General features: G+C 55.8%; 1 protein-coding gene across 3 annotated transcripts in view; it reads right to left on the reverse strand.

Annotated features, from left to right (window-relative positions):
• The window catches only part of TMEM240 (transmembrane protein 240), a 38,257-nt gene extending 15,192 nt beyond the window's left edge, over positions 1 to 23,065 (reverse strand). The window contains exons 1-3 of one of the 3 annotated variants that reach the window (XM_007070186.4): positions 21,911 to 22,052; positions 20,929 to 21,217; positions 20,602 to 20,708 (exon numbers count right to left, since the gene is read on the reverse strand). In XM_007070186.4, coding sequence (XP_007070248.1) covers positions 20,602 to 20,708; positions 20,929 to 20,979 — 158 coding nt within the window. In that variant the 5' untranslated portion in view covers positions 20,980 to 21,217; positions 21,911 to 22,052. Of the gene's footprint in view, positions 1 to 20,601; positions 20,744 to 20,928; positions 21,218 to 21,910; positions 22,053 to 22,991 lie in introns of those variants that run through there. The other 2 variants (XM_043531739.1, XM_027832304.3) reach the window with 2 other exon arrangements.
• Between the last annotated feature and the right edge of the window lie 3,273 nt (positions 23,066 to 26,338).

A 26,338-nucleotide genomic window follows, 5' to 3' on the forward strand; every position in this document is an offset into this window, starting at 1 on the left:
ACGACAGTTTAACAACTCTCTGCTGTTAGCACTGCGTCACTCCCCCTTGGGCTTTCAGTCCAACATGGAGGTAAAACGACACCAGAGAAGGCAGACAAGCCCCACACTGAAAATGGAGTATGCAGTCTGACAGATACACCCAGCGTCAAACAGAATAGAAAGAGTTCTCAGATTGTCACACCAGCCTAGAACTGGCCAGCCGGGAGCACCCTGCCCCAGCACTGGCCCACGGCGAAGGCTCAGAGTCCAGCTAAGCCACTTCCTGCAGCGCAGCACGGAAAAACATTTCATAGTCTCCCAACCTGCCCAGGCCGTGAAATGTGGGACCTCTCAAGATACCTCGTCCCAACAGCCCATCTGCACAGAGGTTGCCCACAGGCCACTTGGCTCCAGCTGGGGAGATGTTTTCTGGGACATGGAGCCCTGGGAGCTGGCCTGAGACCCAGCACACTCATCTCACCCCATGCCAACCCATCAGATGGCAATAGCGCCGAGTCCCCACTCAGCTGAGCCGAAGGCTCCAGCCAGACCCTCCAGACCCCCACAGCCAAGGGGACTGGCCCAGACTCCAGCCAACAAGAGCCCGGGCAGCAGAGCCAGCAGGGCTGCTTCTGTATCAGAGCCGGTGAGTCAGGAAGCGCAGTGCCTCTCCCTGGAGCGAGGGCTGGGAGTTATCACAGGCTCCAGGCCCCCAGATCCACCCCACCCCCAACCCCAGGCAGCAGCATCTTCCAGAATTATGTTCTCCAAGCCACAGAGTGCTCTACCTGCCTTGAGGCTCCACTCACCCGCATCCCCTCCTGCCCTACCCCATGAGGGGCTCCCCCATTCCTGGCTCTCTCTGCTGCTCCAGAGCAAACACGGGATGCTTGGGTTTGGTTGGTGTGTGCGGTGGGATCCCCATATGCTACAGCCTGGCCCCATGAGAGAAAGACTAGAACATGAACTTGCTGAAAGACTAAGGAGCCCAGAGGCTCAGGAGAGTTACATCCAGGAAACTGGGGCCGGGACTGGAGAGAAGAAGAAGCAGGGCAGCCAGGGATGAGCTATGGGAAGACAAGAAACATGCAGACAGGGGGCCTGGGGAGCTCTAGATTCCCCCAATGTTGCTCAATTTCCTCCCGGGGAGGGGAGCTGCTCTGGCATGGGCTGTCGCTGCTGCTGGCAGCCAGGGAGCCCCGCAAAGCCAGTCAGTGGCTGGGAAGAGTGCTTGGTAACCACCACCAAGTGCCCATCAGCGTCGCAGCAGCCTGCGGCCGACCACTGCAGAATCCTGGTCACTGCCGCCCAGCCAGGGCTGCCAGCGCAGGGCACAGCAGCGGAGCAGGGATGCAGGGGCACAGACATGCTCCTCGACCTACCCCCCCACCACCACCAGCATCAGACCCACTGCCCTCCTTCGGGGCCCGTCACTCCAGCCCCGAGCCAATATCCCTGGGGGAAATCAGTCGCTGGAGGCCTCTGAATATGCATGAGGAGAGCAGGCTGCTGCATAATCACGCCTGAGAAATGTCCAAATATTTACGCAAACAAACCGCGTCTCAGAGGAACCTTCTGAAAACAGCCGTCAGCTCAGCAATCGCTGAACGGGGGGCCAACCCGCCAGCAGCCCCCGGGGAACGGCGCCAGGGCCCCGCAGAGCAGGGGTACCGCCGGGGGCCCGTCTGTTCCCAGGTCCGACCCCAGGGAGCAGCTCCTGAGCTCTTCTTGGGGTGAGAGGCAATGAGCAGTCCGGTTACCCCCCTGCCGCTGATCAAAGCTGCTACCTCCTTTCAAGGACTCCCTGGTGCTGAGAGGGGGCCCAGACGCAGCTGGGGAAAGAGGCCGCCCCAGCTAGCAGGAACTCTCAAGGTGACCGTGCCTTCCAAGCAACAGGCCCGGCTTACATGTCCGGCTTGCAAGCATCTTTTTCCTCGGCTTTTCATTCCGGCCCCGCCAACGCAGCGCGGGAATCTCCCTCGCTGGGCACAAGGGCAACCCCCAAAGGCTGCCAACGCTGGGGAGCGAGGACGTGTGACGGGTCGGGGGTCTCCCTCGTCAAGGAGTTTCCTTGCTGGGCAAACATAAGACTAATGGCTGTTGGGCCCTGGGGTCACTATACCCGTGGCAGGGGCTGGATTAGCTCATGGAGCACTGAGCTCAGCTTTATATCCCTCCCTCCTCCCCCCCCCAGAGAAAAACTCTGGGGGGTTCTGTGCCTACTGCTTTGCCGTTGTACCCCCAGCAGTCGGGAATAAGGTCATCGGCTCTCTAGGAACTTGTGTCTTTAGACTTCAACGGAAGCAGGATCCCCCTCGGTACACAGAGCCCCACTGAAAATGCAGCTACCTCTGGGGTGGTGCCTGCCTTCCTCTGCCCCCAAGACATCACAGAGACAGCCTACTCAAGGAAAGAGCCACCAGATCGTCAATAGCCACCAGAGCCTGGGCTTGGGATTTTGTTTCTGGTGGAAACAGGCATTCAGGGCTTCAAGGGACACACACGTGTTCACATGCAGCTGGGGCAAGTACACCTGTACTTAGCTTAGAAATAAATTTGCAGGTGAGAACAGCTGACAGCCTCCCACAAGCTGCTCCAAAGCAGGCATTTCCTTTGCCACCCGAGAGCCACCTAGCCTAGGTCAGAGCCTGCATTCTCCCCCGGCACGGTTAGTCAGAGGGAAGGCAAGCAGCTGCCTCTTTCACGTCCCCTCTGGTATGGGAGAGGCGAGATGCCCAGTGCACCCTGCACTCACTGAGACTCACTCCAAACCTCAACACCACTTGAGCAGCAAGAATTCTCTTGTGCAGCCATTGGAAGGAACTCTACCTGCAGGAGGCAGTACTGAGCACTTTCCCCTCTATTTGCATTTTCAGTTCTTCTTCTTCTGTTTCAGCCAAAAATGAGATTTCACCTAGTTCTAAGAGTGCAAACTCAGAGGAGCCTCCACTGTACCTGTTGATAGGGAATCCTCAAAGGCATCTAAACCATAGATTACAACAACACTAGCAGTTATGTTTCTCTTGGGAGAGTCATCCGCAGGGATCCTAAATGCCTTACAGATTACACACACGCCCCGCCCACCTGAAATCACTTCATGCACCACTGAAATGCAGCCACCTCTGGGGTGGAACGCAGCAATTGCTTAACAGCACTCAGCAAAACCACACAACAATTATTATTTGTAATATAATAGCACCTAGGGGGTCCTAATCAGAATCAGGAATCCTCTATGCTAAGCGTTGATCCAATGAAAAGTATAAAGGGCGGGGGTTGAAGGAGGCAAAATTGCACCCTGGATTTGAAGTTTAGCGGGATTAATACCTAGCTTCTAAAGTGCCAGAAATCCTAGGTGCCGGGGCCGTCAGTTGTACGTCTCATCTGAAAGACAAGCCATCCAGCATTAGCGCACCCAGAAAGTCAAGCTGCAGCGCTGATTCAGGACACCTTGAATCCCCAGCGCTTGGCCTTTGAATTGTGATTGCTAACACTCAGACAGGTTCTTTAAAACACCAGAGGTTTATCAGAGGAACAGTGTGCCGTGGAGATAACATTGATTACTGCCGCGCACTGGGTTGTGGGGCTGCACGGCACGCACCCTTGCCAGGAACAGTTCTAGAGATACCGTCATGTTCCCTTTGTCCGGCACAAAGGGCCAAGTCTCGCTGCTAATTCACAGGTTGGGGGGTTTTATTGCAAATTGAATGGAACCCTGGTAGGGGGTGGGGAACCTGCTGAAGTTTCCATTCCAGCCTCAGTTGTCGGGGACTCTGGCGGCATCATTCACGAGACATTGATACGTAAGCACAGAGAGCTATTAATAGAACAAAGGTCCGGGGCCCTGCTGAACGAAATGGGAGCTTTATAAAGGAACCGGACGAGACGGCTCATGGGGGTGGGGGCTGGAGAACGTCCCCTGCAGATCTGAATCTGGCCCCGTGACCACAGGCTGGTACCGTGTGATGGATGCGAAGTAAATCTGGAGAGTCACCTCTGCACTCGCAGGGAGTGGAGGGCGTAACAGCTTCCCCTACCCCGGCTGATCAGGCCCCCAGCACAAATAGGAACAGTTTTGGTGGCGCCCAGCATAACACAGCCCATCGGAGCTCTGGGGAGAGGTTCAGTTTGGCAAATCCCTGCTCTTGACGCATGTCTGGTTCCCACCTGCTGGTGCTGCAAACCTGCAGCCAGTGGTCATCCCTCCAACACCCCTGGGGACAGATTAACACTCCCTCTGTGTGATGGGTTCACTCACAGAGACTGCCTTGGGACTGTCACCTGATGTGCTGAGATTACCTCTGAGCCCATTTTCCCTGCCAGTTTGGGACTCCAGAACCCTGCCTTGTTCAGCCAGACAGGCTAGCCTGCTGCAACCCAGACTCAGGGTCTGAACCACACCCCCAAAGCTACAGGCTTTAACTAAAAACTGCTCGGTAAGTACTCCTGTCTCCAGCACCCAGTCACCCAGCTCCCAATGGGATCCAAACCCCAAATAAATCTGTTTCACTCTGAATAAAGTTTATACAGGGTAAATTCATAAATTGTCCGCCCTCTATAACACTGAGAGAGAGATATGCACAGTTGTTTGCTCTCCCAGGTATTAATCACTTACTCTGCGTTCATTAATAAACAAAAGTGATTTTATTAAGTATAAAAAGTAGAATTTAAGTGGTTCCAAGTAATAACAGACAGAACAAAATAAGTGACCAAGCAAAATAAAACACGAAAGTCTAAGACTAACACATTAAGAACCTCTTTACACGTAAAATCTCATCCTCAAATGTTCCAATAAGCTTCTTTCACAGACTAGACTCCTTCCTAGTCTGGGCCCAATCCTTTCCCCTGGTATAGTCCTTGTTAGTTCCAGCTCAGGTGGTAACTCGGGGATTTCTCATGACTGGCCGCCCTTTGTTCTGTTCCACCCCCTTTTATAGCTTTGGCACAAGGCGGAAATCCTTTGTCTCTCTCTGGGTTCCCACCCCTCCTTCTAAATGGAAAAGCACCACGTTTAAGATGGATTCCAGTATCATATGATATGGTCACATGGCATGTGAGACCCCTAATCTCCATTCTTCCAAGGCTGGCCTGCATGTACCCAGGAAGGTTTGCAAGTAAACAGAGCCATTCACAACCAATTGTCCTAGCCAATGGGAGCCATCAAGATTCCAAGCCACCATCAATGGCCCACACTTTCCATAATTACAATAGGACCTCAGAGTTATGCTACATATTCCTAGTTTTAGATACAAGAATGATACATTCGTACAATAGGATGACCAAACTCAGTAGATTATAAGCATTGTAATGATACCTTACAAAAGACCTTTTGCATAATGCGTATTCCAGTTACATTATATTCACACTCATTAGCATATTTCCATAAAAAACATATGGAGTGTAACGTCACACTCTGGGGCCTTTCCGGCACAAGGGGATTGAACGAGTATTTGGAGCCAGTCAGCACGGCCCCCCGGGGAATGGGGCAGCATCCTCTACAGCCTAGAGAAGGGGCTTGGGAGCCAGGACTCCTGTGTTCAGCCACCGACCTGCAGCATGGCCTAGTTTTTCCAAGAGCGGCTTCTGAAGTCACCCAGTTCTTAGACGCTGCAGGCGCCCAGCCCCCTTGTGGGCTGCCCCAAGGTTTCACAGACCAGACTCACCTGGGACTTGAGAGGGGTTGGATATGGCCAGGCCCACTCCAGGCTCACTGCGGGTGCCCTGGAGCAGCTCGGCACCGCTCGGCGAGGGTCAGCCAGGAAAGGGGGCTTGCTCAGCAGAGGCTGTGCTTTTGGAGCAGGGCAGCCCAAGGACTCTCTCAGCACTCGCAAAGGCAAAGATTTTGGGCTGCGAAGCAGGCGCCTCGCCTTCCCCACATCCCGTACAGTGGCAGTGGCTGTGTCGGTCTCTCCACATGCCTCTTACAGGCATCACTGACACGGCCGCAGCAAAAAAGCTGGGGACTGGTGTCCGTTAGCTGCTGGCCCAGTGGCTAGTACAGCCCCGCAGCCATTAAAAAGGAAACTCTCCATGCAGTGGGTGCAGGGCAGGAGCTTTAAGGACCAGGGCAAGGAGCTGGCATTGGACATGGCAAACAAGAGAATGATGCTTGGTGAGTGAATCACAGGTGGGACCAAACTCAGAGCGGGGGGGAAATGGCAGTGCTGGAGGGTGTAAGGTACAGGCTGAGGGGCGGGATCGTAGCAGGAGAACAACCAACAGCAGGGGGTAGGCAGGCTGAAGACTTAAGGGAGTCAGGCCCCCCTCCCAACCTCCCGCTGCGAGATGCCTCCCTTGGCCAGGGCACCTCCCGACACCAGCGTCTGCGCATGTGCGAGAGAGCACAGGCACCTGGCAAGTGATTCCCACCGCTCAGGGAACATCCCCGGGCACAGAGCGCCCCGTTCACGTGGAGCACACACAGCCTGGGAGCCCCACGCCCCTCCCACTTTACACCTGGGGCGAGGAAAGGCGAGCAGAGGCCGTTGAGTGGCTCACTCGCCCAGGGGACGGCCCCATCTACACATTAGAAAGGCTGGCTCACAGGTGGCTCTCGTGACCTCTCTCCGGGTCAGACAGGCCTCCACGTCTCCTGCTTTCCCCTGGCTACGGGGCCGTGTCTCTTCAATAAGGTGCTGTCTAGGAGACGGGTCATTTGTTCCAGATGAGCCGACATCCCAACTTTCTGGGCCACAAACTAAACATCACTTTTTTCCCCCCATGCTTTAAAAGACCCCACCCTGGCAAAGCAAACAGGTCTTTAAAAAGACACCATGAGGTCCTGTCCAGATCTCTTAAAAGGTGAACTGAAAAAGCTTTGGAAAATAAATCAAGGTGCAGTTCCTGGTCATTAAAGATCCATTAGCAATTTTCACAACAGATCCAGGACAAATTCCAGTTTAGCTAATTACAGCCAGCCTCCATCCATCCTGCACTTTCCACTGGATGCAGGATGCTTCTCCGTTACCTTTCCGAAGCAACTCTTGTAGATTGCTGTGACCTGTTAAAGCACTGCCACCCGCGCCGCCCCCCCTCCCCCCCCCAGAGGTGGTTGCATTCCAGTGGTAGGTGAACGACCCCTCCATGTCGAGCTGTAGACTGCTTCAGGGATGGAGTGTACTATCGAAATGAAAGGTCAGATTATTGCCAGCGGCAGTGATTCTGAAATGGTTTACAAGGTAGATTGGCAAAAAAAAAAAAAAAAAAATTCAACCCTAAAAACCAGCCCCACACCTTTGTGGCTGAACCTGTCTCAATCCTCCCGCGTCGTCACTGATTTTCGAAGCACGCTGGGATCCCCCCCTGAAAGACGGTGTCGGATAAACACGGGCAAAGTGATGCTTGAGTGACACCCTGAACCAGGAGAGCTTCACCAAAGCAGCTGGTGCTTTCTCCTCAAAGCTGCGTGAGAAGTCGGTGCGCAGACAAGCTCAAAGGTTCCTTCCGGTGACCTTGTCTACTTGGGCCTCCCTCTCAATCCCGTACCTGCTGGCTTGCTTGGCTGCATGCCGCTAGGGGAGAACTTCGGCAAAACCATATTGATCTGTTCATTTAAATGCCGTGAAACGGTCCGTGTCTTTTCATTCTCCTCCCCAGCAGGGACGTCAGCGCAGTCTGACGCCTCAGCTCGTCTCCGCTCCCTCATCCTTTCGGAGGCCTGCGTGGCAATGACGTCACGCCTCCGGGCTCCAGGCTGCAGTGGCTGCGATTGTGTGGTGACGGGCCGTCCCCGTGCCCAAACCTGGCCTGTGCGACTCCAGCGCTGCAGCAGGACGGAAGGAAGCTTCTGGGGCTTTGGTTGGCAGCTTTCAATCCTGTGGCATGAAAACACGCCCGGCGACAGCAACAAAACCCCCCTGCAGCATCACGGCACAGGAGGGCTCACCCTGGAGATCTACAGCGTTAGCCTCCAGGGCCGGCCAAACTGCTGAAAAACAACTGCCCCCGGGCCCTGCCGAGGAAGCGCGGTCAGCTGGGGGACCGGGACAGGAGTCCCCACTACCAGTCTCCGCTACGCCTTACTGTGCGACTTTGGGCCAGTCACTCAGATTCCTGCCACCCCCACCCCCTGTGTGCAACTAACAGGCCCAGCACGCCTCTGCCTCACGCCCCTGGGCAGCGATTCACAGCGGTGCCAGGCCCAGCCAGAACAGCGGCATTTCCCATCCACTTGGCCCAGGGTAAACGGCTCCACAAGGCCCCGGGGGACAGAGGCTCAGCAGCGCGGTGAAAGCCAAAGCCCTGTAGCTCAAGGCGCGGCGCTCACGGCCGAGAAGGGCCTGAGGGAGCAAGGCAGTGCTGTCACCCCCATTTGCAGGTGGGCAATGGAGGCAGAGAGAGAGAGGACGTGCCTCCCCCAAGGGCACTCAGGGACGAGGTAGCCGGGCTGGGAGCTGATCTCCTGAGTGCATTAGTCACAAAGCTGCCCTTCCTCTCAGGCTCAGCCCTTCAGAGCTGCCGAGCTTTCGAGGAGGGGCCCGCGGGGGCTGAACGCTGCGCAGTCGCCCTTGCCGGATGTGGAGGCAGAAACTGGCCCTTTGGTCCATAACGGGCCTTGAGACTTTCCCCGCCTCAGGCGCTACAGACGGGCAACGACCAATACACTGCCCTGTCTCGCAGGCACCACGAGATGGTCCTTCTCCTGAGACACTGGCTCGCTTGCCGCCTGGCCCAGGCCGGCAACCAGTGCTGCATCGCCCGGCTGAGGGCTAGCGGGGTAGCTGGAGCTGGCGGTGCTGAGGGACAGCGTCGCGGGTGCCACCTGCCTTGTGCCTCTCACCCAGGGTTGCCATCCCAGCACTCTGCCCCGAGGCTGAGCCCTGGGAAGCAGGCCGGGCTCATCCCCAACCCAGAGGGGGAAAACGAACCACAGAGAGTCCACATCACAGACTGAACCCAGGAGTCCTGACCCCCCAGTCTCCCCTGCCTGGACTATCAGACCCCAAAGCCTCTAACAAGGGAGGCCACGTATAATACCCCATTCCAGGGCTGCTTCACTCAGCCTGCCTTCAGGGGGTGACCCACACAGACCCACCTTGACAGAGGGACCTGGGGCTTGACCCCCCGTGTCCCCGCAATGACAAACACTGACCTAAATATCCCGCCTGCAATGAGAACCCTTCTCCTTCGCAGCCCCAATCGGTCCCAGCGCCCACCCCCCACTGGTACCAAACATACCGGATGTCGCCGAGTCCCCAGACATCTCACCACACCACGCCGCCCCTGGCAGTCCAAGGCCAGCTCTCCACATAGCTAGTCACGTCGCCGAGCACAGCAACGGCCCCGCAGCCAGCCCGGCAAGGGACCCCCGGCCCCTCCAACCCACACACTGCGGTGCCCAGCTGAGCTGCACACCCACAGGCCAGGGCTATCCAGCAGCTCCCAGCCCCCCTCCCCACAGCAGGAAGTGCAGCGGGAGGGTGTCCTGGAGCCGGGTTCCCCACTGAAGAGCTCTATTCTCTTTACACTAGCCCCTTCTCCCACTCCTGCTAGCCTCAGATTAACCCTTCGGGCACTAGACATCAGCAGAACGCTGTTGCATCCCATTGCAGCGTTGGCTGGTGACAAGCCACCCACTGGCTGCCAGGGTACGAAGAGAACAGCCACCTCGCTCCTGCCTGCTGCCCGTGCACTGAACGTAACGCAGACGCTGCCTAGTTACCCCCTTCCTGGGAAAGCCGCCCTGTGTCAGTCTAGGATACCAGGCATTTCCCCAGCACAGCTGCCCTCGGTCTGCCCACGGCTCAGGATTCAAGTCCCTTAAGAGAGGCTGTCTGTGTATCCGGGTTGGAGTCCAGCTGCCATATCTGTGCTGGTGACTGACACTTCTCGCTACTTGATTGTCATCCAAAGCTCCAGGCCCCCCACCTGAGATGGGTCTCCCTGGGCCAGTATCTCCCAACCAGGATGGGGCCATGGGGATTAAAGGCCCCTGAACATCACAACCCGGCTAGAGATGGGTCCAAGCCACGTTAGATCCCAGATTTCAAACCCCTGGCGTCTGGGCACGTTCAGCGCTGGGGGGAGGTTTAACCCATTAAAGAACCGTGGCCCCAGCTGGGAAATGCGGACCCAGGTTCCGATTCTGGAAACTCCTCCCCAGCGTCCAGGGAGCTGGAAGCCAGGGCTCTCCCTCGGCTCCACCTCCACACACAAGGGCTATGGAGACACAACTACGTTAACTAGTGCAGGAGGCTAAGTTCTTCCTCCGGCATGGGCTTCCCTGGGCCAGGGATACAGAGCCCTTTCCTTCTCCCCCTCCCAGGATCCCCTTTCCAGGGCTCTTTCCCAGGTCATCCCAGACCTAGAGTCCGACTCGAAGCTTCCATCCAGGGATAGCAGCTGGGAACCTGGCTCCACCCTCCCCTGGGGATCTGGCTTCTTCCACCCGACTGAGTTGTACTAGGCATTATCAGGAGAACATGCCTATCCCAGCTGCCACGTCTCCATTCACCGCAGGGCTAGGTACGAACAGACTGAGCGATGGCTGAGGCTGGGCCCAGCCCTTCCCCACTCAGCTGCACTTCCCAGGCTTTGTCGCCACCTGCGCACAGCAAATGTGGGCCGGAGCCAGGCTTTGTGCAGGCAGGCCGTGCAAACGGGCACCGTGCAAACAGCCCCCTCCCCCACAGCCCCGCTGCCCCAACTGGTCTGGGGCACTGCTGGTCCAGTATGGGAACCTCACACCACTCTGCCAGTGCACCTTGGTCCTGACCCAGCCCCACCCCTAGTCCTGCACCCCCTCACCACTCTGCCAGTGCACCTCGGTCCTGACCCACCCCCACCCTAGTCCTGCACCCGCTCACCACTCTGCCAGTGCACCTCGGTCCTGACCCACCCCCACCCCGAGTCCTGCACCCCCTCATCACTCTGCCAGTGCACCTCGGTCCTGACCCACCCCCACCCCGAGTCCTGCACCCGCTCACCACTCTGCCAGTGCACCTCGGTCCTGACCCACCCCCACCCCTAGTCCTGCACCCGCTCACCACTCTGCCAGTGCACCTCGGTCCTGACCCACCCCCACCCTAGTCCTGCACCCGCTCACCACTCTGCCAGTGCACCTCGGTCCTGACCCACCCCCACCCATAGTCCTGCACCCCCTCACCACTCTGCCAGTGCACCTCGGTCCTGACCCACCCCCACCCCTAGTCCTGCACCCGCTCACCACTCTGCCAGTGCACCTCGGTCCTGACCCACCCCCACCCTAGTCCTGCACCCCCTCACCACTCTGCCAGTGCACCTCGGTCCTGACCCACCCCCACCCATAGTCCTGCACCCCCTCACCACTCTGCCAGTGCACCTCGGTCCTGACCCACCCCCACCCCTAGTCCTGCACCCCCTCATCACTCTGCCAGTGCACCTCGGTCCTGACCCACCCCCACCCCTAGTCCTGCACCCCCTCACCACTCTGCCAGTGCGCCTCGGTCCTGACCCACCCCCACCCCTAGTCCTGCACCCCCTCATCACTCTGCCAGTGCACCTCGGTCCTGACCCACCCCCACCCCTAGTCCTGCACCCGCTCACCACTCTGCCAGTGCACCTCGGTCCTGACCCACCCCCACCCATAGTCCTGCACCCCCTCATCACTCTGCCAGTGCACCTCGGTCCTGACCCACCCCCACCCATAGTCCTGCACCCCCTCACCACTCTGCCAGTGCACCTCGGTCCTGACCCACCCCCACCCCGAGTCCTGCACCCCCTCACCACTCTGCCAGTGCACCTCGGTCCTGACCCACCCCCACCCCTAGTCCTGCACCCACTCACCACTCTGCCAGTGCACCTCGGTCCTGACCCACCCCCACCCATAGTCCTGCACCCCCTCATCACTCTGCCAGTGCACCTCGGTCCTGACCCACCCCCACCCCTAGTCCTGCACCCCCTCATCACTCTGCCAGTGCACCTCGGTCCTGACCCACCCCCACCCATAGTCCTGCACCCCCTCACCACTCTGCCAGTGCACCTCGGTCCTGACCCACCCCCACCCCTAGTCCTGCACCCGCTCACCACTCTGCCAGTGCACCTCGGTCCTGACCCACCCCCACCCCTAGTCCTGCACCCGCTCACCACTCTGCCAGTGCGCCTCGGTCCTGACCCACCCCCACCCCTAGTCCTGTACCCCCTCATCACTCTGCCAGTGCGCCTCGGTCCTGACCCACCCCCACCCCTAGTCCTGCACCCACTCACCACTCTGCCAGTGCACCTCGGTCCTGACCCACCCCCACCCCTAGTCCTGCACCCGCTCACCACTCTGCCAGTGCACCTCGGTCCTGACCCACCCCCACCCCGAGTCCTGCACCCCCTCACCACTCTGCCAGTGCACCTCGGTCCTGACCCACCCCCACCCATAGTCCTGCACCCCCTCATCACTCTGCCAGTGCACCTCGGTCCTGACCCACCCCCACCCCTAGTCCTGCACCCCCTCATCACTCTGCCAGTGCGCCTCGGTCCTGACCCACCCCCACCCCTAGTCCTGCACCCGCTCACCACTCTGCCAGTGCACCTCGGTCCTGACCCACCCCAACCCCTAGTCCTGCACCCCCTCGCCACTCTGCCAGTGCGCCTCGGTCCTGACCCACCCCAACCCCTAGTCCTGCACCCCCTCACCACTCTGCCAGTGCACCTCGGTCCTGACCCACCCCCACCCTAGTCCTGCACCCCCTCGCCACTCTGCCAGTGCGCCTCGGTCCTGACCCACCCCCACCCATAGTCCTGCACCCCCTCACCACTCTGCCAGTGCACCTCGGTCCTGACCCACCCCCACCCCTAGTCCTGCACCCCCTCACCACTCTGCCAGTGCACCTCGGTCCTGACCCACCCCCACCCCTAGTCCTGCACCCGCTCACCACTCTGCCAGTGCACCTCGGTCCTGACCCACCCCCACCCCTAGTCCTGCACCCCCTCACCACTCTGCCAGTGCACCTCGGTCCTGACCCACCCCCACCCATAGTCCTGCACCCCCTCATCACTCTGCCAGTGCACCTCGGTCCTGACCCACCCCCACCCCTAGTCCTGCACCCCCTCATCACTCTGCCAGTGCGCCTCGGTCCTGACCCACCCCCACCCCTAGTCCTGCACCCGCTCACCACTCTGCCAGTGCACCTCGGTCCTGACCCACCCCCACCCTAGTCCTGCACCCGCTCACCACTCTGCCAGTGCACCTCGGTCCTGACCCACCCCCACCCATAGTCCTGCACCCCCTCACCACTCTGCCAGTGCACCTTGGTCCTGACCCACCCCCACCCCCTGCTCCTAGTCCTCCAGCCCCCCACGCCCACTGCTCTGCCAATGCGCCTCCATCCTGACCCACCCAGTGCACAGCGGGCACATGCCATTAACCCCTGGGTGCCCACCACTTCATCCAGGGCAGCAATTCTCATAGCAACTGGCAGCCTTATCGATTATTATTAATCAGGCCTGACAGTAACACCCTGCTCCATCTCTCTGTCTAGCTGCTCCTGTGGGGTGAGCGATCAGTGTGCACAGCGGCTGCTCTGCTTCGGGGGCCTGGCAGGCTCGTGCACATTTCCCATTGCTGTCCTGACCCACATCCTACGGGTTCCCCAGCTCCTTGGGGGCCATGAGCAGCACTGAGACCCTCCACCCAAGCACAAGCTCAGAGCTGGGCTCAGGCGAGGCTGGCCTGGAGATTTATATTAAAGAGACGGGGATGTCTCAACACTTCCTATTTTTCGCAGCCCAATTAATGACATTTTCATTCTATTTTGAAATAAAGCCACCCCTATATTTTCCAAGGCCGGCCATGTACAAGAGCGGGGCTCGAACCAGCGACCTGTGGTGCTAAAAGCACAAGCCTTTACTGCTTGGGCTACAGGACTCACTCCTTTAGCAGGGCATAGTGGGGAAAAAGCATCCTACCTGGATCAGCTACTAGAGGGGGACAAAGATACACACGGAGTATGACCCTGCCAGGGGTGCAAAACGAAGCAAAGCCAAATCCCCACCACTTCCGCTCCCCCATCCGCTTGCTGTACCCCCAGCAGAGACCATGTGCATACCTGACAACCAGCCCAGCTCACCACTTACAGCCAGTGGGCTCCTTCCCCAGTGTCTGCTGTGAGGATTGCTACAGCCAGTCACGGCTCTCCCAGGGCAAACCCCAGTGCAGCCAGGCAAAGCCCCTAGGTGCAGAGGTTAACCCACACCCACGGGGGGCGGCCCTCTGTCCCCCTCTAGTACAGAGACTGACCAACCCACAGCACCCTTGGTCCATAGAGCAGGCTCTTTTCACTCAGGCCACACAGGGTCTTGCCTTTAGATCCTGAGGTCCCAGGTTCGACCCCACTGCTTCCAACACACAGCCCGTCCCACTCGGAATTCTGTGCCCAGAGTGATGGCCCCGCCTGGCAGCCAGCTGGGTTTGTGCTGGTTACCCGAGGATCCTGCCAGCTCCCCACCATGAAGTGCATTGCTCCGATGCAACGCTGCAGGAACAAGGGAACCATCCGGGAGTGATTTTTTCATTTCCCCACTGTATCTGGCACTGGTGCGACCACGGCCGGAATGTAGCGTCCAGTTCTGGCACCCACAATCCAAGAGGGAGGTTGTTCATTGGAGCGGGTTCAGGGAAGAGCCATGAGAATGATTGAAGGATTAGAAAACCTGCCTGATAGTGACAGGCTCCAGGAGCTCAGTTAGATGATCAAAGAGAAGGTTAAGGAGTGACTTGAGTACGGTCTGTAAGCAGCCACGCAGGGACCGGCTATCGGATAACAGAGAGCTCTTCAACTTAGTAGACAGGTCTAACAAGACCCAATGGCTGGAAGTTGAAGAAGGACAAATGCAGACAGGAAAGAACGTGCAAGTGCTTAGTTAGTGGGGGATTAACCACTGGGACGAGGTCCCGAGAACCGCAGGAGATTCTCCATCCCAGCACTTTCTAAAATCAAGGGGCGATGAATTCAAAATTCAAAGAGGAATGAATTCAGGGAAGCCCTATGCTATGTGCTCTGGAGGAAGGCAGACCAGATGATCACAATGGTCCCTTCTGGCCATATAAGCTCTAAATCTATTCCCCTTCTGCACCCCCACTCCCGACCCCTTCTGAACACCCAAGCCGAATGGCTCCCTCCCTCCGCTGCACAATGGGGTCGAACTGCATTTGCTACCCCTCCACTTGAGCCTGGTCCCCAGCGCTATCCTGCTGGAAGAATGACCCTCACCATCCTTGCCAGCGTGGTCACAGCCCATCAGTGTAGACAGGCCCCGGAGATTGTACCTCAGATTCCACCCCGGTCCCCGCAACAGTTTGCAAGCAAGGTTATTGTAACCATGCAGGATGGCTCAGCCCCCCACTTCACACACACACACCCCAGACGGGCTATGAGCCCCAGCGAATACGAGGTGATAACCCCGCTGTCAGGAAGCTGCTATCGCATCCCTGGCAATAGGACCAGCTAACGGTCTTTCCTTCAGCATCCTTCTGCCTGCCACCCCTGCCATCCTGCTGACACGCAGCTTGGGGGGGGCTACTAGTCCCAGGGACAACGTGCAGCATGAGCTGCTCTTGGGCATCCTCTAGTGGCGGTTGCATGGCACTGCTTAACGACCCCTTAAAAAAACCAACCATTCGAACCCTGACCTCGGTAGGAAGTTAGAGGCAAATGGAGGCTAACCCCTGAGCCGCGCACTCGAACCTGGCTCCAATTCCCTGACATGCCCGGCCAGGCCTGATATTCCCTGGAACCATCACGGCCACTATTATTCGTACAGCACCATAAACAACATGGTGCCGAATAGAACATGCAAGAAAGGCAGGGTCCGTGAGCTCACTCCGACGCGGACGTTACGCAGGCCAGCAGCTGAGGCCCGAGAAGGAGCAGAGACCTTGGCCATGGGGGGAGCAGCATAGCAAGGGTTCACTGATGCGGGGTTTTTGGGAAGGGGCGGGAGGAGGCGGCAGCTCTGCACACAGGAAGCAAGTGGCTGCCCTCGCCGTACGGGGCAGCATGCAGAGGTGGGCGAAGGAAGGAGAGGGCTGCAAATGCCACGCACCGAGCTCTCGGGGCAATTCTGCAGGCAGAGGATTTAACAGATCCAGCCCAAAGGGGGCAAGGGGAAAAGAGGATGAGGAGGGGTCGAGGGAGGACAGGATGAGCAGAGATGGGGAAGGGTCTTGAAGGGAAGGATGAAAAGGGCCTATGTACATGCACATTCAGGGAGCAGGGAAGAGGTGACCAAAACACGATGCAAAACATTAACATAAAAGCTAAATCTTCCTCCTCCCCCAGCCCCCAAGGGATGCTGTGCTGGAGCACAGAGCCCCTGCAGTCCCACCTTTCATGGAGTTGTGGGATTGAGGATGGAGGTGGAGTTTACAGAGGACTTATCAAAACCCCACAGATTCCAACCAACAGCCAACACCCCACAAGAGGCACCCTGCGCAGAGCCGGGCAATCAAGGCAGAACATGCTTCCCAGTTCTGTACCTTTGCATGATTGACATTAACGAGCCTTGCACTGCCAGGGGGTGCCCACTGCAACAGCTCATGGGGCTTCTTGCCACCGCTACACCAGAGACAGACAACCAGGAAGCCTGGATTCAGGGTCTGTGCTCATAGCTTACTGCTGTGGGGGGCTTGAGAACAGGGTAGAGAGAGACTAAGGACTGCAAATGCCGCCATACGCAACTTCCTGCCTAGGGAGTTGTGAATGGAGAGTCCAGACTGGCTAACGGCAGAAAGCACAGCTGCATTTCCAACACACACAACTTCCTGCCTAGGGAGGCTTGAAGAAAAGAGAACAGACAGACCAAGGAGCATTTTAACTGCGTGCCCGCCTCGCTTTCACCCCCCTCAGCTCACAACAGGTGAGGTCTGAGCGGAGAATACAGATTGGCAAAAGGCTAACAAGTGTCTTTTTGTGCCTTCTGTCAAGCCCCCCAAGGGGCCGGGTGCTCTCACATATTAATGGTGCAGCCCGTCAGCCCTTGGCTTTGCCCCAGAATAGGGATAGGGCTGACCACGCTGCTTCCCACACACACACTGCATCACCCAGGGCCCCCAGTCCTGACTTGGCAGGGTCTCCCCTAGGCAGCAGGGGGGAGCTCAGTTTCCATGGCCCATTCAGTCCTTGGCCTCTCTCTACGGACCCCCCACCAGTCACTGTAGTGTTGGGCACGGCTGACGGCACTGGCAGAGTTTCTGAGGGGGTGGCGGGTTCAAAGTGAGGCTACTTCCCCTCTAGGCACCGAACTGGCCACAAGGAGGCCATTGGATGGTGACAGTTTCCGGTCACTCCCAACCTGAGCTAAGTAAGCTAGAGATGGAAGGAACCACCTCCACCCACCAGCCCCCTAGTCATCTGGTCTCCCCAGCTTCCTGCTTCTGCTCGGGAAGGTGGCTCCTAGAGCTGGGATGAGGAACCATCATCAGGTGATGCTGGACAGCACTAGCCATGCGTGGCTTACACAGGGGCTGCTGGAACCACTTGATTTCACAATATCATCTTTGCACGCAGGCAGGACCCCGCTGTACTGAGACGTGTTTCTCAGGACGATAAACTTCGGGGATAGGCCCATAATTGTGTAATCATCTGCCCTGTTTTCTCCTGGGATTGGAGGCGCCGGGGGAGGGAACCACCCATGGATGCACATAGGCTCAACAATTATTCATCGTTGTCAAACCACCTCCTCGTGGAGGAGGGGACGCTCCTGATTCTCTCCTATTTGACACGAGATCAGTGAAGATCCTTGTTACTTGTGGGAAAGATGCCCCCTCCTGTTTCTGGGGTGTGCCCAGGGGGCCAGGCAGACTGGGAGCCGAGAGCACGCAAGGCCAGTCCTGTGGAGAAGGCGCTCTCACTCACTCCCCATCCCAGTGAAAATAATACAGCCGGACTCCCCAAATTGAAGAGAGAAAAACAATCCTGGATTCATTAGCTGGCAAGACTGTAGCTCTATTGACAGAGCTGGGGAGACGGTGAGAAAAAAAAACCTCAAAATTGATCTCAGCACTTTTTCCCCTTAGCATGTGCCTCTAATTTACTCAGATTTCATCCTTCTCCCTTGTCCTTTTCATTGCTTAGCCAGTCACTCACGTTCCTGGGAGTACAGCCTTAGCCACAGGATTTTTCGTTTAGAAGGATTCCATTTGGCTTATACTAGAGCATTTACGCAGAATCCTTTAATTAATCATTTGCCTCACTCACATGGCACAGCCCAGGCCAGATCCCCAGCTGGCGCAGATCACCACAGCTCCATTGGCTTCAACGGCTCTTCTCCGATTGACACCAGTTGCAGATCAGACCACATGCATTCAAAGCACTTCATCAACTGATGAATCTGACAAGGCAGGTCCACCCTGCCCCCATTTTACAGAGGGGGAAACCAAAGCACTGAGCAGCCAAGCAATCTGCCAAAGCCACATGGTGAATCAACAGCGGAGCTTGGAGGTGAAGGATTCCAGTCCATTACTCTGTCCCCTAGTTCACATTGGTTCCCACAGCTCAGGGATGCCCTTTCGAATTCTCTCCTACATGTAGATAACCAGAGTGCACATACAAAGGCCCCCATCAATTACACGCAGGCAGAACCCACTAACAAACAGGACTGGTGTGCGCCTGGTGCGATTTGTGTTGACAATAGCTATTACTTCTTCATAGGACAGGAAATTGGTGACATTTCCCAGAATTTTGTTCCCCTTTCTCCTAGGGCCGGGACTGTGCTAGGAGGCTGGGAAGACGCTTTTGGTTCTTTCTAAGAAATTAACCAGTGTCTCTGTTTGGGAAGAGGGGTACTGGAGCATGTGTGTGTTTGTTTACATCGTGCTGCTGGGGCCATGCAGAATTCCGGGGGAGAGGAGCACACCCATCAGATCTGGGCAGCAGGGACACGCCCGAAATAAGAAGATGTTACATTGTTCTTTCATCCCAGAAGATCCCAAAGCACTTCACAAGCTATATTTCATTTCACCCACCAGCTGTGGTGAGCTGGGAAATATTTTAGCCATAGTGACTGGGCGCACTCCTCCTCTTAAGACAACTGCCAAGGGAATGTTAAAGTCACCCTGAACGACCATCTGCCCCAGCGCGGAAAGCTACACGGCACTCCACGTATGGGCTGCATCAACCACCCGGGGTCACACCTGAGCTTCCATGGAATCGAGATGTTGTGAACCCAATTAGTAGGCCATTGAGCCATCCGCTTTTCAGATAGCCCTCAAATCCGGCAGCCCCAGGCCCATGCACTGCCTCATGAGAAACCCTCGAGGCCTTGCGCGTTGGGCAAGGGGTGGCCAGGGGTGTCATGCACAGAAGCATTTTCAGACTGGGAGTGGAGCGCATTCAGCCCTGCTCTGGGCTCCTCCAGTGTCTGGCTGCCCTGGAGAGGATGGCTCAGAAAGGGCTAGAACTGAAGAGAGACCACGAGAGGGGAGCAACACTGGTCCCCTTGGTAGAATAACGCCATGAAAGGAGAGGATGGAAAGCCAGAGGAGTTTCCCTGCGTTAAACCCCCTCCCCACCCCATTCAAGGGCTAAAGTCTTCCCCGAGGACAATGAAGGTGTGTGGTCCCCCGAGAATGGCTTGCAGCTGGATTACAGCAGCAGCCCAAAGCGGTGAGTGAAGGACACCTTAAAATCAGTACGTAGGCCAGTGGACGGCTTCCTTGAGGTGGCCTTTGGCAGGCATCAGATCATACTCTTTTGATCCCATGGGCAGAAAATCATTACCCCATGCCAGCCCATAACACGGTGCAAAAGGGGATCAGACAGAAGTTTGGAAAAATCATTTAAAATGGTCCCACAGCAGATATCCATTTCTAAAGATCTAGACATACCAATCTCCATGTCTACAGAGCAGCCTTTCGCAAGCTACACAACGCCTAGCTATGCAGTGGCTATGTACAATTTAAGAAATGTTATTTTCTTTAGTGGGGTGAGGGGGAATTAACCTCATTGTTACACAATCATAAAGAGTGGATTTATATGCCAGTTATCATCTTACATTGAAAAAAGGCTACTTAAAGAAAAGTCCACCCTACATTCTTGATTTGTTAACAAATACACAACAACTGCAACCAACAACTTGACTATGCCCCAAAAAGCACCCAGATAACCTTCACAAACAGAAAAGCCACAAAGAATTCAAAGCAAGTCAAAGATCAAAACACACCAGCAGCGAAGATCCCAAAGTGACCCTGTCCTCGAGAGCATCATTCCCTCCTCAGCAGAGAGTCTCGCAAGCAGTCAGAGGTAATTTGTTTGAAACGACAGCAGAACAAACAGCACCCCCCAAATTGCACACACACACATAAGTACCCTGGTCTCTGGTGACAATGGAACAATCATGGCAAGTGCTGAAGCAAAAGTTACTCACTTTTCATGGGCTGACACACACACAAAAGGAAAAGGGGATGCTAGGCTCAGAACAAACTCTTGCTCCAAAAAATTCATTCTGATCATGCAGAAGGTTGCTGTGGATATACACACAAGGCACATTCAGAATGCAAAATGCTAAACCCTAGGAGTCAGTGATCCATTGCATGCTGCTTGCTGGATGCTCAGTGCGGGTGGGATTGCACCCTCTGAGCTCCTTAAACCTGGCCTATGCCTTTCCAGTGAGAGGAGTAGGGGGAGGAAGGAGGTAAGGAATATCATGCGGGTGACTTACCTTCCACAGTTGCAGTGGCAAACTCGATCTTCTCCTCTTAAATGCGGTAAGATGTAATTGTGAAACCGGTCCAACAGCGCATTCATGTCCATCAAGCAAGCTATTGCCTGTAAGAGCCCATAACCAAGGCATCTGGTCAACTCTAGATGATGGAATAAAACATTGACTCTAGTTTGGTTGCTAAAGATTGGAGCAGTCATAAAAATATTAAATGCTGCTTTTTAAATTTTTTTTTTAATGGGAGGGACACACACACACACCAAATAAACTATACACACGCTAATGTGATGGGAGGAAGGAAATAAAGTGATAAGCAAAATCTCTTACCATAACGATAGAGGCACCCAGGATCATGAAAATCATGGTGTTTGCATTCATGGACAGCAACTGGAAATTGACAAATGTTTTGTCTATTCCCCCCACCCCCCCTCAAAAAAAAAACAGATAAAAAAGCAGGGGCCGGGTTATTCCCAGAGGTCAGGTTTGGTCACATACGCCCCCTTCTCTCTCCAAGCTGCAATCCTGGGGTGTGTGGGGGGGGCGCCTGACCCCCAACACCCCCCCTCCTGTCCCCCTTGCGCCGGGAATGCCTCGCTCTCCCTCTCGCTGTCTTTTTCTAGGACAAATGTGACAGGTAAAAAAAAAAAAAAAAAATCCCCTTTCTCCCCCCACTCCCGCCCTGCCCCCGTCAGCGGAGGGAGGCGCGCTACGCTTCCCCACCCCTGCACACCCCACCCCGCACACAGCCCCGCATGCAGCAACTGGAAACGGATCCAACCGCCACAAAATAAACAGGGGGCTGTGGGGCGCCCGGAAAGTGGCCAGATCAGTCAATATTTGGAAGGCTCGGGTTTAAAAAAAAAAAAAAAATGCAACCCCCCCCCTCCTCCTCCTCCATTTCCTCCTTCCCTCCGCCCCCCTCCAAACAAAAAAATCCCCGACCAATTGGTGCAAAGCTCTGCCCGTGGCGGCAGGGAAGAGGAGAAATCAGACCGAGGGACCAGCCGGTGCAGCCGCGGGGAGCGTCATGCCGGGGCTTTGCTCCCCCTGGTCACTTGCTCCAGGGGCCAGATCCCGCCCGCCGGGGCCAGACGCGCCCCGGTCCCCATCAGCGGCCGCTGCCCGCCCGCGTCCCCTTCTCCGGCAGCAGCGAACGTGACCGGGCCGGATGCTCGCTGCACCGCGCCCCCCCCCCGGCCCCCGCTTCTCTTTTGGGGGGACTGCAGCTGGAATCGGTATGCCGCACCACGCAGCCCAGGAATGGGGGGGGGGTAAAGACCTGCAACTCCCTACGTGCACAAAGCCCTACCAGGCAGCAGGAGGATTCCTCGGCAGCAAGTGACCCCCCCCCCGCGAGCCTTCCCCCACCCCGCGGGGGGAGAAAGAAAGGATCCGGGCACGTATTTCCCTGCAAACCGGGCTCCCCCGGGCCTGCTCCCTCCCCACCCCCGCGCTTCGGAGCGGTGTTGCAGGGAGGGAGGCGTGTGGAAGGAGGCTGGGGGGGGGGCTTCTCGCTACTTCCCCTCGCCTCCCCCCCGGGTTCCCACACACACAGACGCGCCATCCCAGCCCATCAAAGGCATTTACCTACTTGGGGAGGAGGCTGCGATCCAGCGCCAGGCTCATGGCTCGGGGAGGGAGGGCGCGCTGCACGGCTGCCTTCTCTTTATCCCCCCCCCACACACACACACAGTCATCTCCCCCCATACACACACAACCCCCCCACACACACACGCACAACCCCCCTACACAGTCATCTCCCCCCATACACACACAACCCCCCACACACAACCCACCCCCACAGTCATCTCCCCCCATACACACACAATCCCCCCATACACACACAGTCATCATCTCCCCCCCACACACAATCCCCCCATACACACACAGTCATCTCCCCCCCCCACAAATCTCCCCTCACACACACACAACCCCCCCTACAGTCATCATCTTCCCCCCCACACACACACACACACACACCTCCCCGCCCCCTGCACAATTTTGGATCACCGCGCAGAGAAGGGGGTTTGGCCCCGATTTTTAATCGCGTTCGCTCCCCCCTGCGCGTCTCCCTCGGTCCCCAGCGCCGGCCAGGGGGGGACTCGGGCACTGGAGCGAAGGACACCCCCAGCCCCTGATTTAGGCTGATGGGGGGGGGGGAGACTCAGATATAAGTGAGCCGAGCCCCCCAACACACACGCAGCGGGCATGAGGGTGTCAAAGGCATTTGCTTTTTCAGGGGCTTTCCCACAGCAGCTGCTTGCTTGCGAGCCCGGGGGGCACAGAGCTGGAGGCATGGCAGAGAGGGGAAGGCTCAGTGGAGGCAGAGCTGGGGGGGGGACTCTCTGCTAGGGGATCCCAGGGACACCGGCACCACGCCCACAACTGACCTGAGGAGCTCAGGGCCAATGTTACAAAGGGTGTGGGAGGAGCCCGGGAGCGGGACGCGAACACCTGACCCGCTCCACCTGATCTCCCCTTGGCCTCGGCAGCTAGTCCCCCACAGGCCTCGGTGTGGCGTTTCCCTGTCTTACTATCGCCCTCTGCTGGCCGCTTTCCATCGCAGAGAGTGACAGCCTCATTCTTTTTTTGGAGGGGGTTGTCTCTCAACCCCTCCATCCTCTTTTCAAACCAAGGGATGGTGGCAGTCCTGATCATTGGTCTCCACTAGGCCCCAGCATCCTTTCCTTCCTTGGCTCCCAAATTATTTTACTCATAAGTTATAGGTCTCCAACTGCAGGGTGAAGAAGGGGCCTATGTTAACATATAGGGAACAGGGATTCTAAGGGGGGGGGGCAAGGGGAGGGATCATGGCAACGTAGGGCTGGAAGGGACCGTGAAAAGTCAAGTCCAGCTGTCTGTGCTGAGGCAGGGCCATCTGGACCATCCTTGACAGGGCCTTGAAACCCTCCAACCCTGGATTGTGGGTTGAGGATTCCACAACCTCTAACTACTCCCAAAGTTAGAAAGTTTTTCCTAATGGCTAATCTAAATATCCATTGCTGCACATTAAGCCCATTAATTTCTGTGGTGCCTTAGAGTACATTAGTAGCAGGAAGGGCTTCTAAAAATATAGAGACAGATTCTGATCTCTCTTACCCTACTGTAAATCTGGAGACAGTCACACCCCTATAGAACAGGTGTGAGTGAGAAGATGGTTAGACCCATAGGGTTCCATTCTTCTCCTGGAGGAAAACAACATTGCCATTGTCTCAGTTCAGCCAGTTTTTTAAAACCTGGTTTCTAAATAAATAATAATAAAATAATAATAAAACCCAAAGCAGAACACGCGGCGCCAAACTCATCCCTGGTACAACTCCACTGACCTCACTGGATTAGCCTCACCTCATCATGGACTCTCAGGGAAAACAAGTGATCACCTGACATAGATATTTCCTTACAAAAATTTCACTTCTGAATGTATTTAAAAATGTGCGTGGAGAGGGGGAAATCCTGTGAAAACACAAGCTCAGAGGTTGTTAGGACATGTTCACACATAGGGCTTTCATCATGAAAGTCCTGTCCTTTCTGGAGCTCACTTTCACCTTGGTGGGACCTAGGTGCAATTTGTTTCTGAAGCTTATTAGAGAGATTGAAACAGATTTTATGGGGTGGGGGTGGGGAGCATAGTTTCTTTGTTTTTGTTCTTCGGCCCATAATGGCATTTAGTCAGCCTTCCTTCTATAATGACTTTGTTATATAATCTCCACGCTTTAAGGAGCAGTCATTAACCTACTACTGGGTATGGAAGAGACCAAAATACTGTCACATAATTAACATCTCTAAATTGTGTCCTCAAATTAGAACACAAATTGCACTGCAGATTAAAGAAAGAAAACGAAAAGTGCACACACAAAATATTTGATATTTTAGATCCTTTGTGCAAGGGGCACAAAAGATGGGTGGAGAAGGGGGCTGTGTGGACTATTTCAGTTCCACCTTTCCCAAAGGAGCAGTGTGACAATCTATAGGTCTCTTGCCTCACCCTACCCAGCCTGGGGCTGGTTTCATGTCTCGTTGAGCTGTGAAACAATTTCTATCTGCAGACATCTGTGAGGGTAATGCAGCTAAAAATGCTCTTCTATAACTGGCAGAGCACTAAAGTAACAACCAAGCTAAACCACAGAAGAGAACAGTTGGCTCTAAAACAAGTCCCAAGGAATTGTGGGTGCTTGGGATTTCTGGCTGGCCTGCAGCCACTCCAGCATAGCTGTGGTCCTGTCCAACCTTACAAGCTAGATGGAATCAATTCTCGGGTGCCAGCGATTTGGTAGGTGGAGCTCTTCCCTCTTGAATCACTCCTGTACCAGTTCCTTACCCTGACATTATGGTGCCTTGTGGTCTCCCAGGTGTTGTCTCTAAGCCCCTCTTTATAGCAGTTTATCTTCACACCTTATGCGATTCTAGTTCTGTCATTCCCATGTAGACAAGCACCTGCAGTCTGCATTATACAATCACTATGCAGTTTGGCACCATTATAGTCAAAGCAGCAAGGTCATTTCCTCTCCCTTTCAAACCAAAGCACCTCAAGACCCTGTTTGGACCAGTTAGACTCCAGCCATTATCCTTTTTGTTATCCTTTCAGGCTTATAGTACATGCCTCCTTCTCACTCTTAAACAGGCCTTAAAAAACCCAGCCCTATTGGCTGAAATGGTAAACAAGGTCAGGCTTTTGGTAGGTTGGCAGAGATGCCCGTGTGGGAAGCTGCCACAGATCTTGCTGCCCTGTGTGGCTCCAGCAAGAGATGCTAACATGCCATTCACGAGAAACAGGCTCACACCACTTTTGCTTGAATTCCTCCTTTGACGATGAAAGGAGCCAGAGGGAGAAGGTAGGCCTGTGAAAGGGGAGCTACTGGGAAATGCAGAACAGAAAGCTCCTGCTTTGTTGCAAGCCCTAAGTAATGACCTGTGCTTGTCTAAAATACCAAACATCAGAAGAGCTCAGCACCCAGAACAGAGCCCAGATCTTTCAAGAGTTCAGGGTGTTGGGTATTGAACTCTTGAAAATCTAGACCTTATTTAGGTGTCTAAATGGGTGCTAGGCACCTGAAAAGCTGGCCTATAATCTGTAATAATAGTCAGAGATGATTTGTGTGTTTCATTTACTTGGGGGTCTCACACTTCACTTTTAAGCACTCCCCCTGCAAAGCAGTAAAGGCAAAGATAGCCCATACGGCAGCGAAGTTTAGGCCAGCACCATGTGGCTCCAAACTCATAGTTCAGGCTGGTCTCCAGTATGAACAGACTGATTTAGGTTCCCCAGGTGTGACTTCGTATGCAGGATCCCTGCTAAGGAAGCATCCCTCTGCTGAAGTGCTAGGGGAAGATTTCAGATGGGGCTGGAACGTCTGCAATAGGCAAGTTTCAAAGGCAGGAGGGTTCACACCACAGTTGAGGAGTAAGTATGGTTGCCACCTCCCAGATGCAGAAAAAACAGCCATTAGCCAACCCCCACTAACAAAAAGGGTCCTAGTGTTGCCTAGAGCTATTCCCCCCCACACCCCATGAACCCCTACAACCAGCCCCTCTCAGGAGCTTCAGCTTTTGAGGGCACCTCCTTCCCAGAAGCCCCTGCTTTCCCCCCACTGCTCACAAGCTGTAGGTCCATCCGGCTTCCCCATGGGGTGAGGAGCTGCTTACTGCAGTTTCAGCAGGTTGAGAGCCTGGCGCACAGAGTAGGCCACGCTCCCAGCCACGTGACATGGGTGGTAGTTGCAATTATGCAGCGAGCTTG

Source organism: Chelonia mydas, chromosome 18, assembly GCF_015237465.2.
Source record: "Chelonia mydas isolate rCheMyd1 chromosome 18, rCheMyd1.pri.v2, whole genome shotgun sequence".
NCBI lineage: Eukaryota > Metazoa > Chordata > Testudines > Cheloniidae > Chelonia > Chelonia mydas.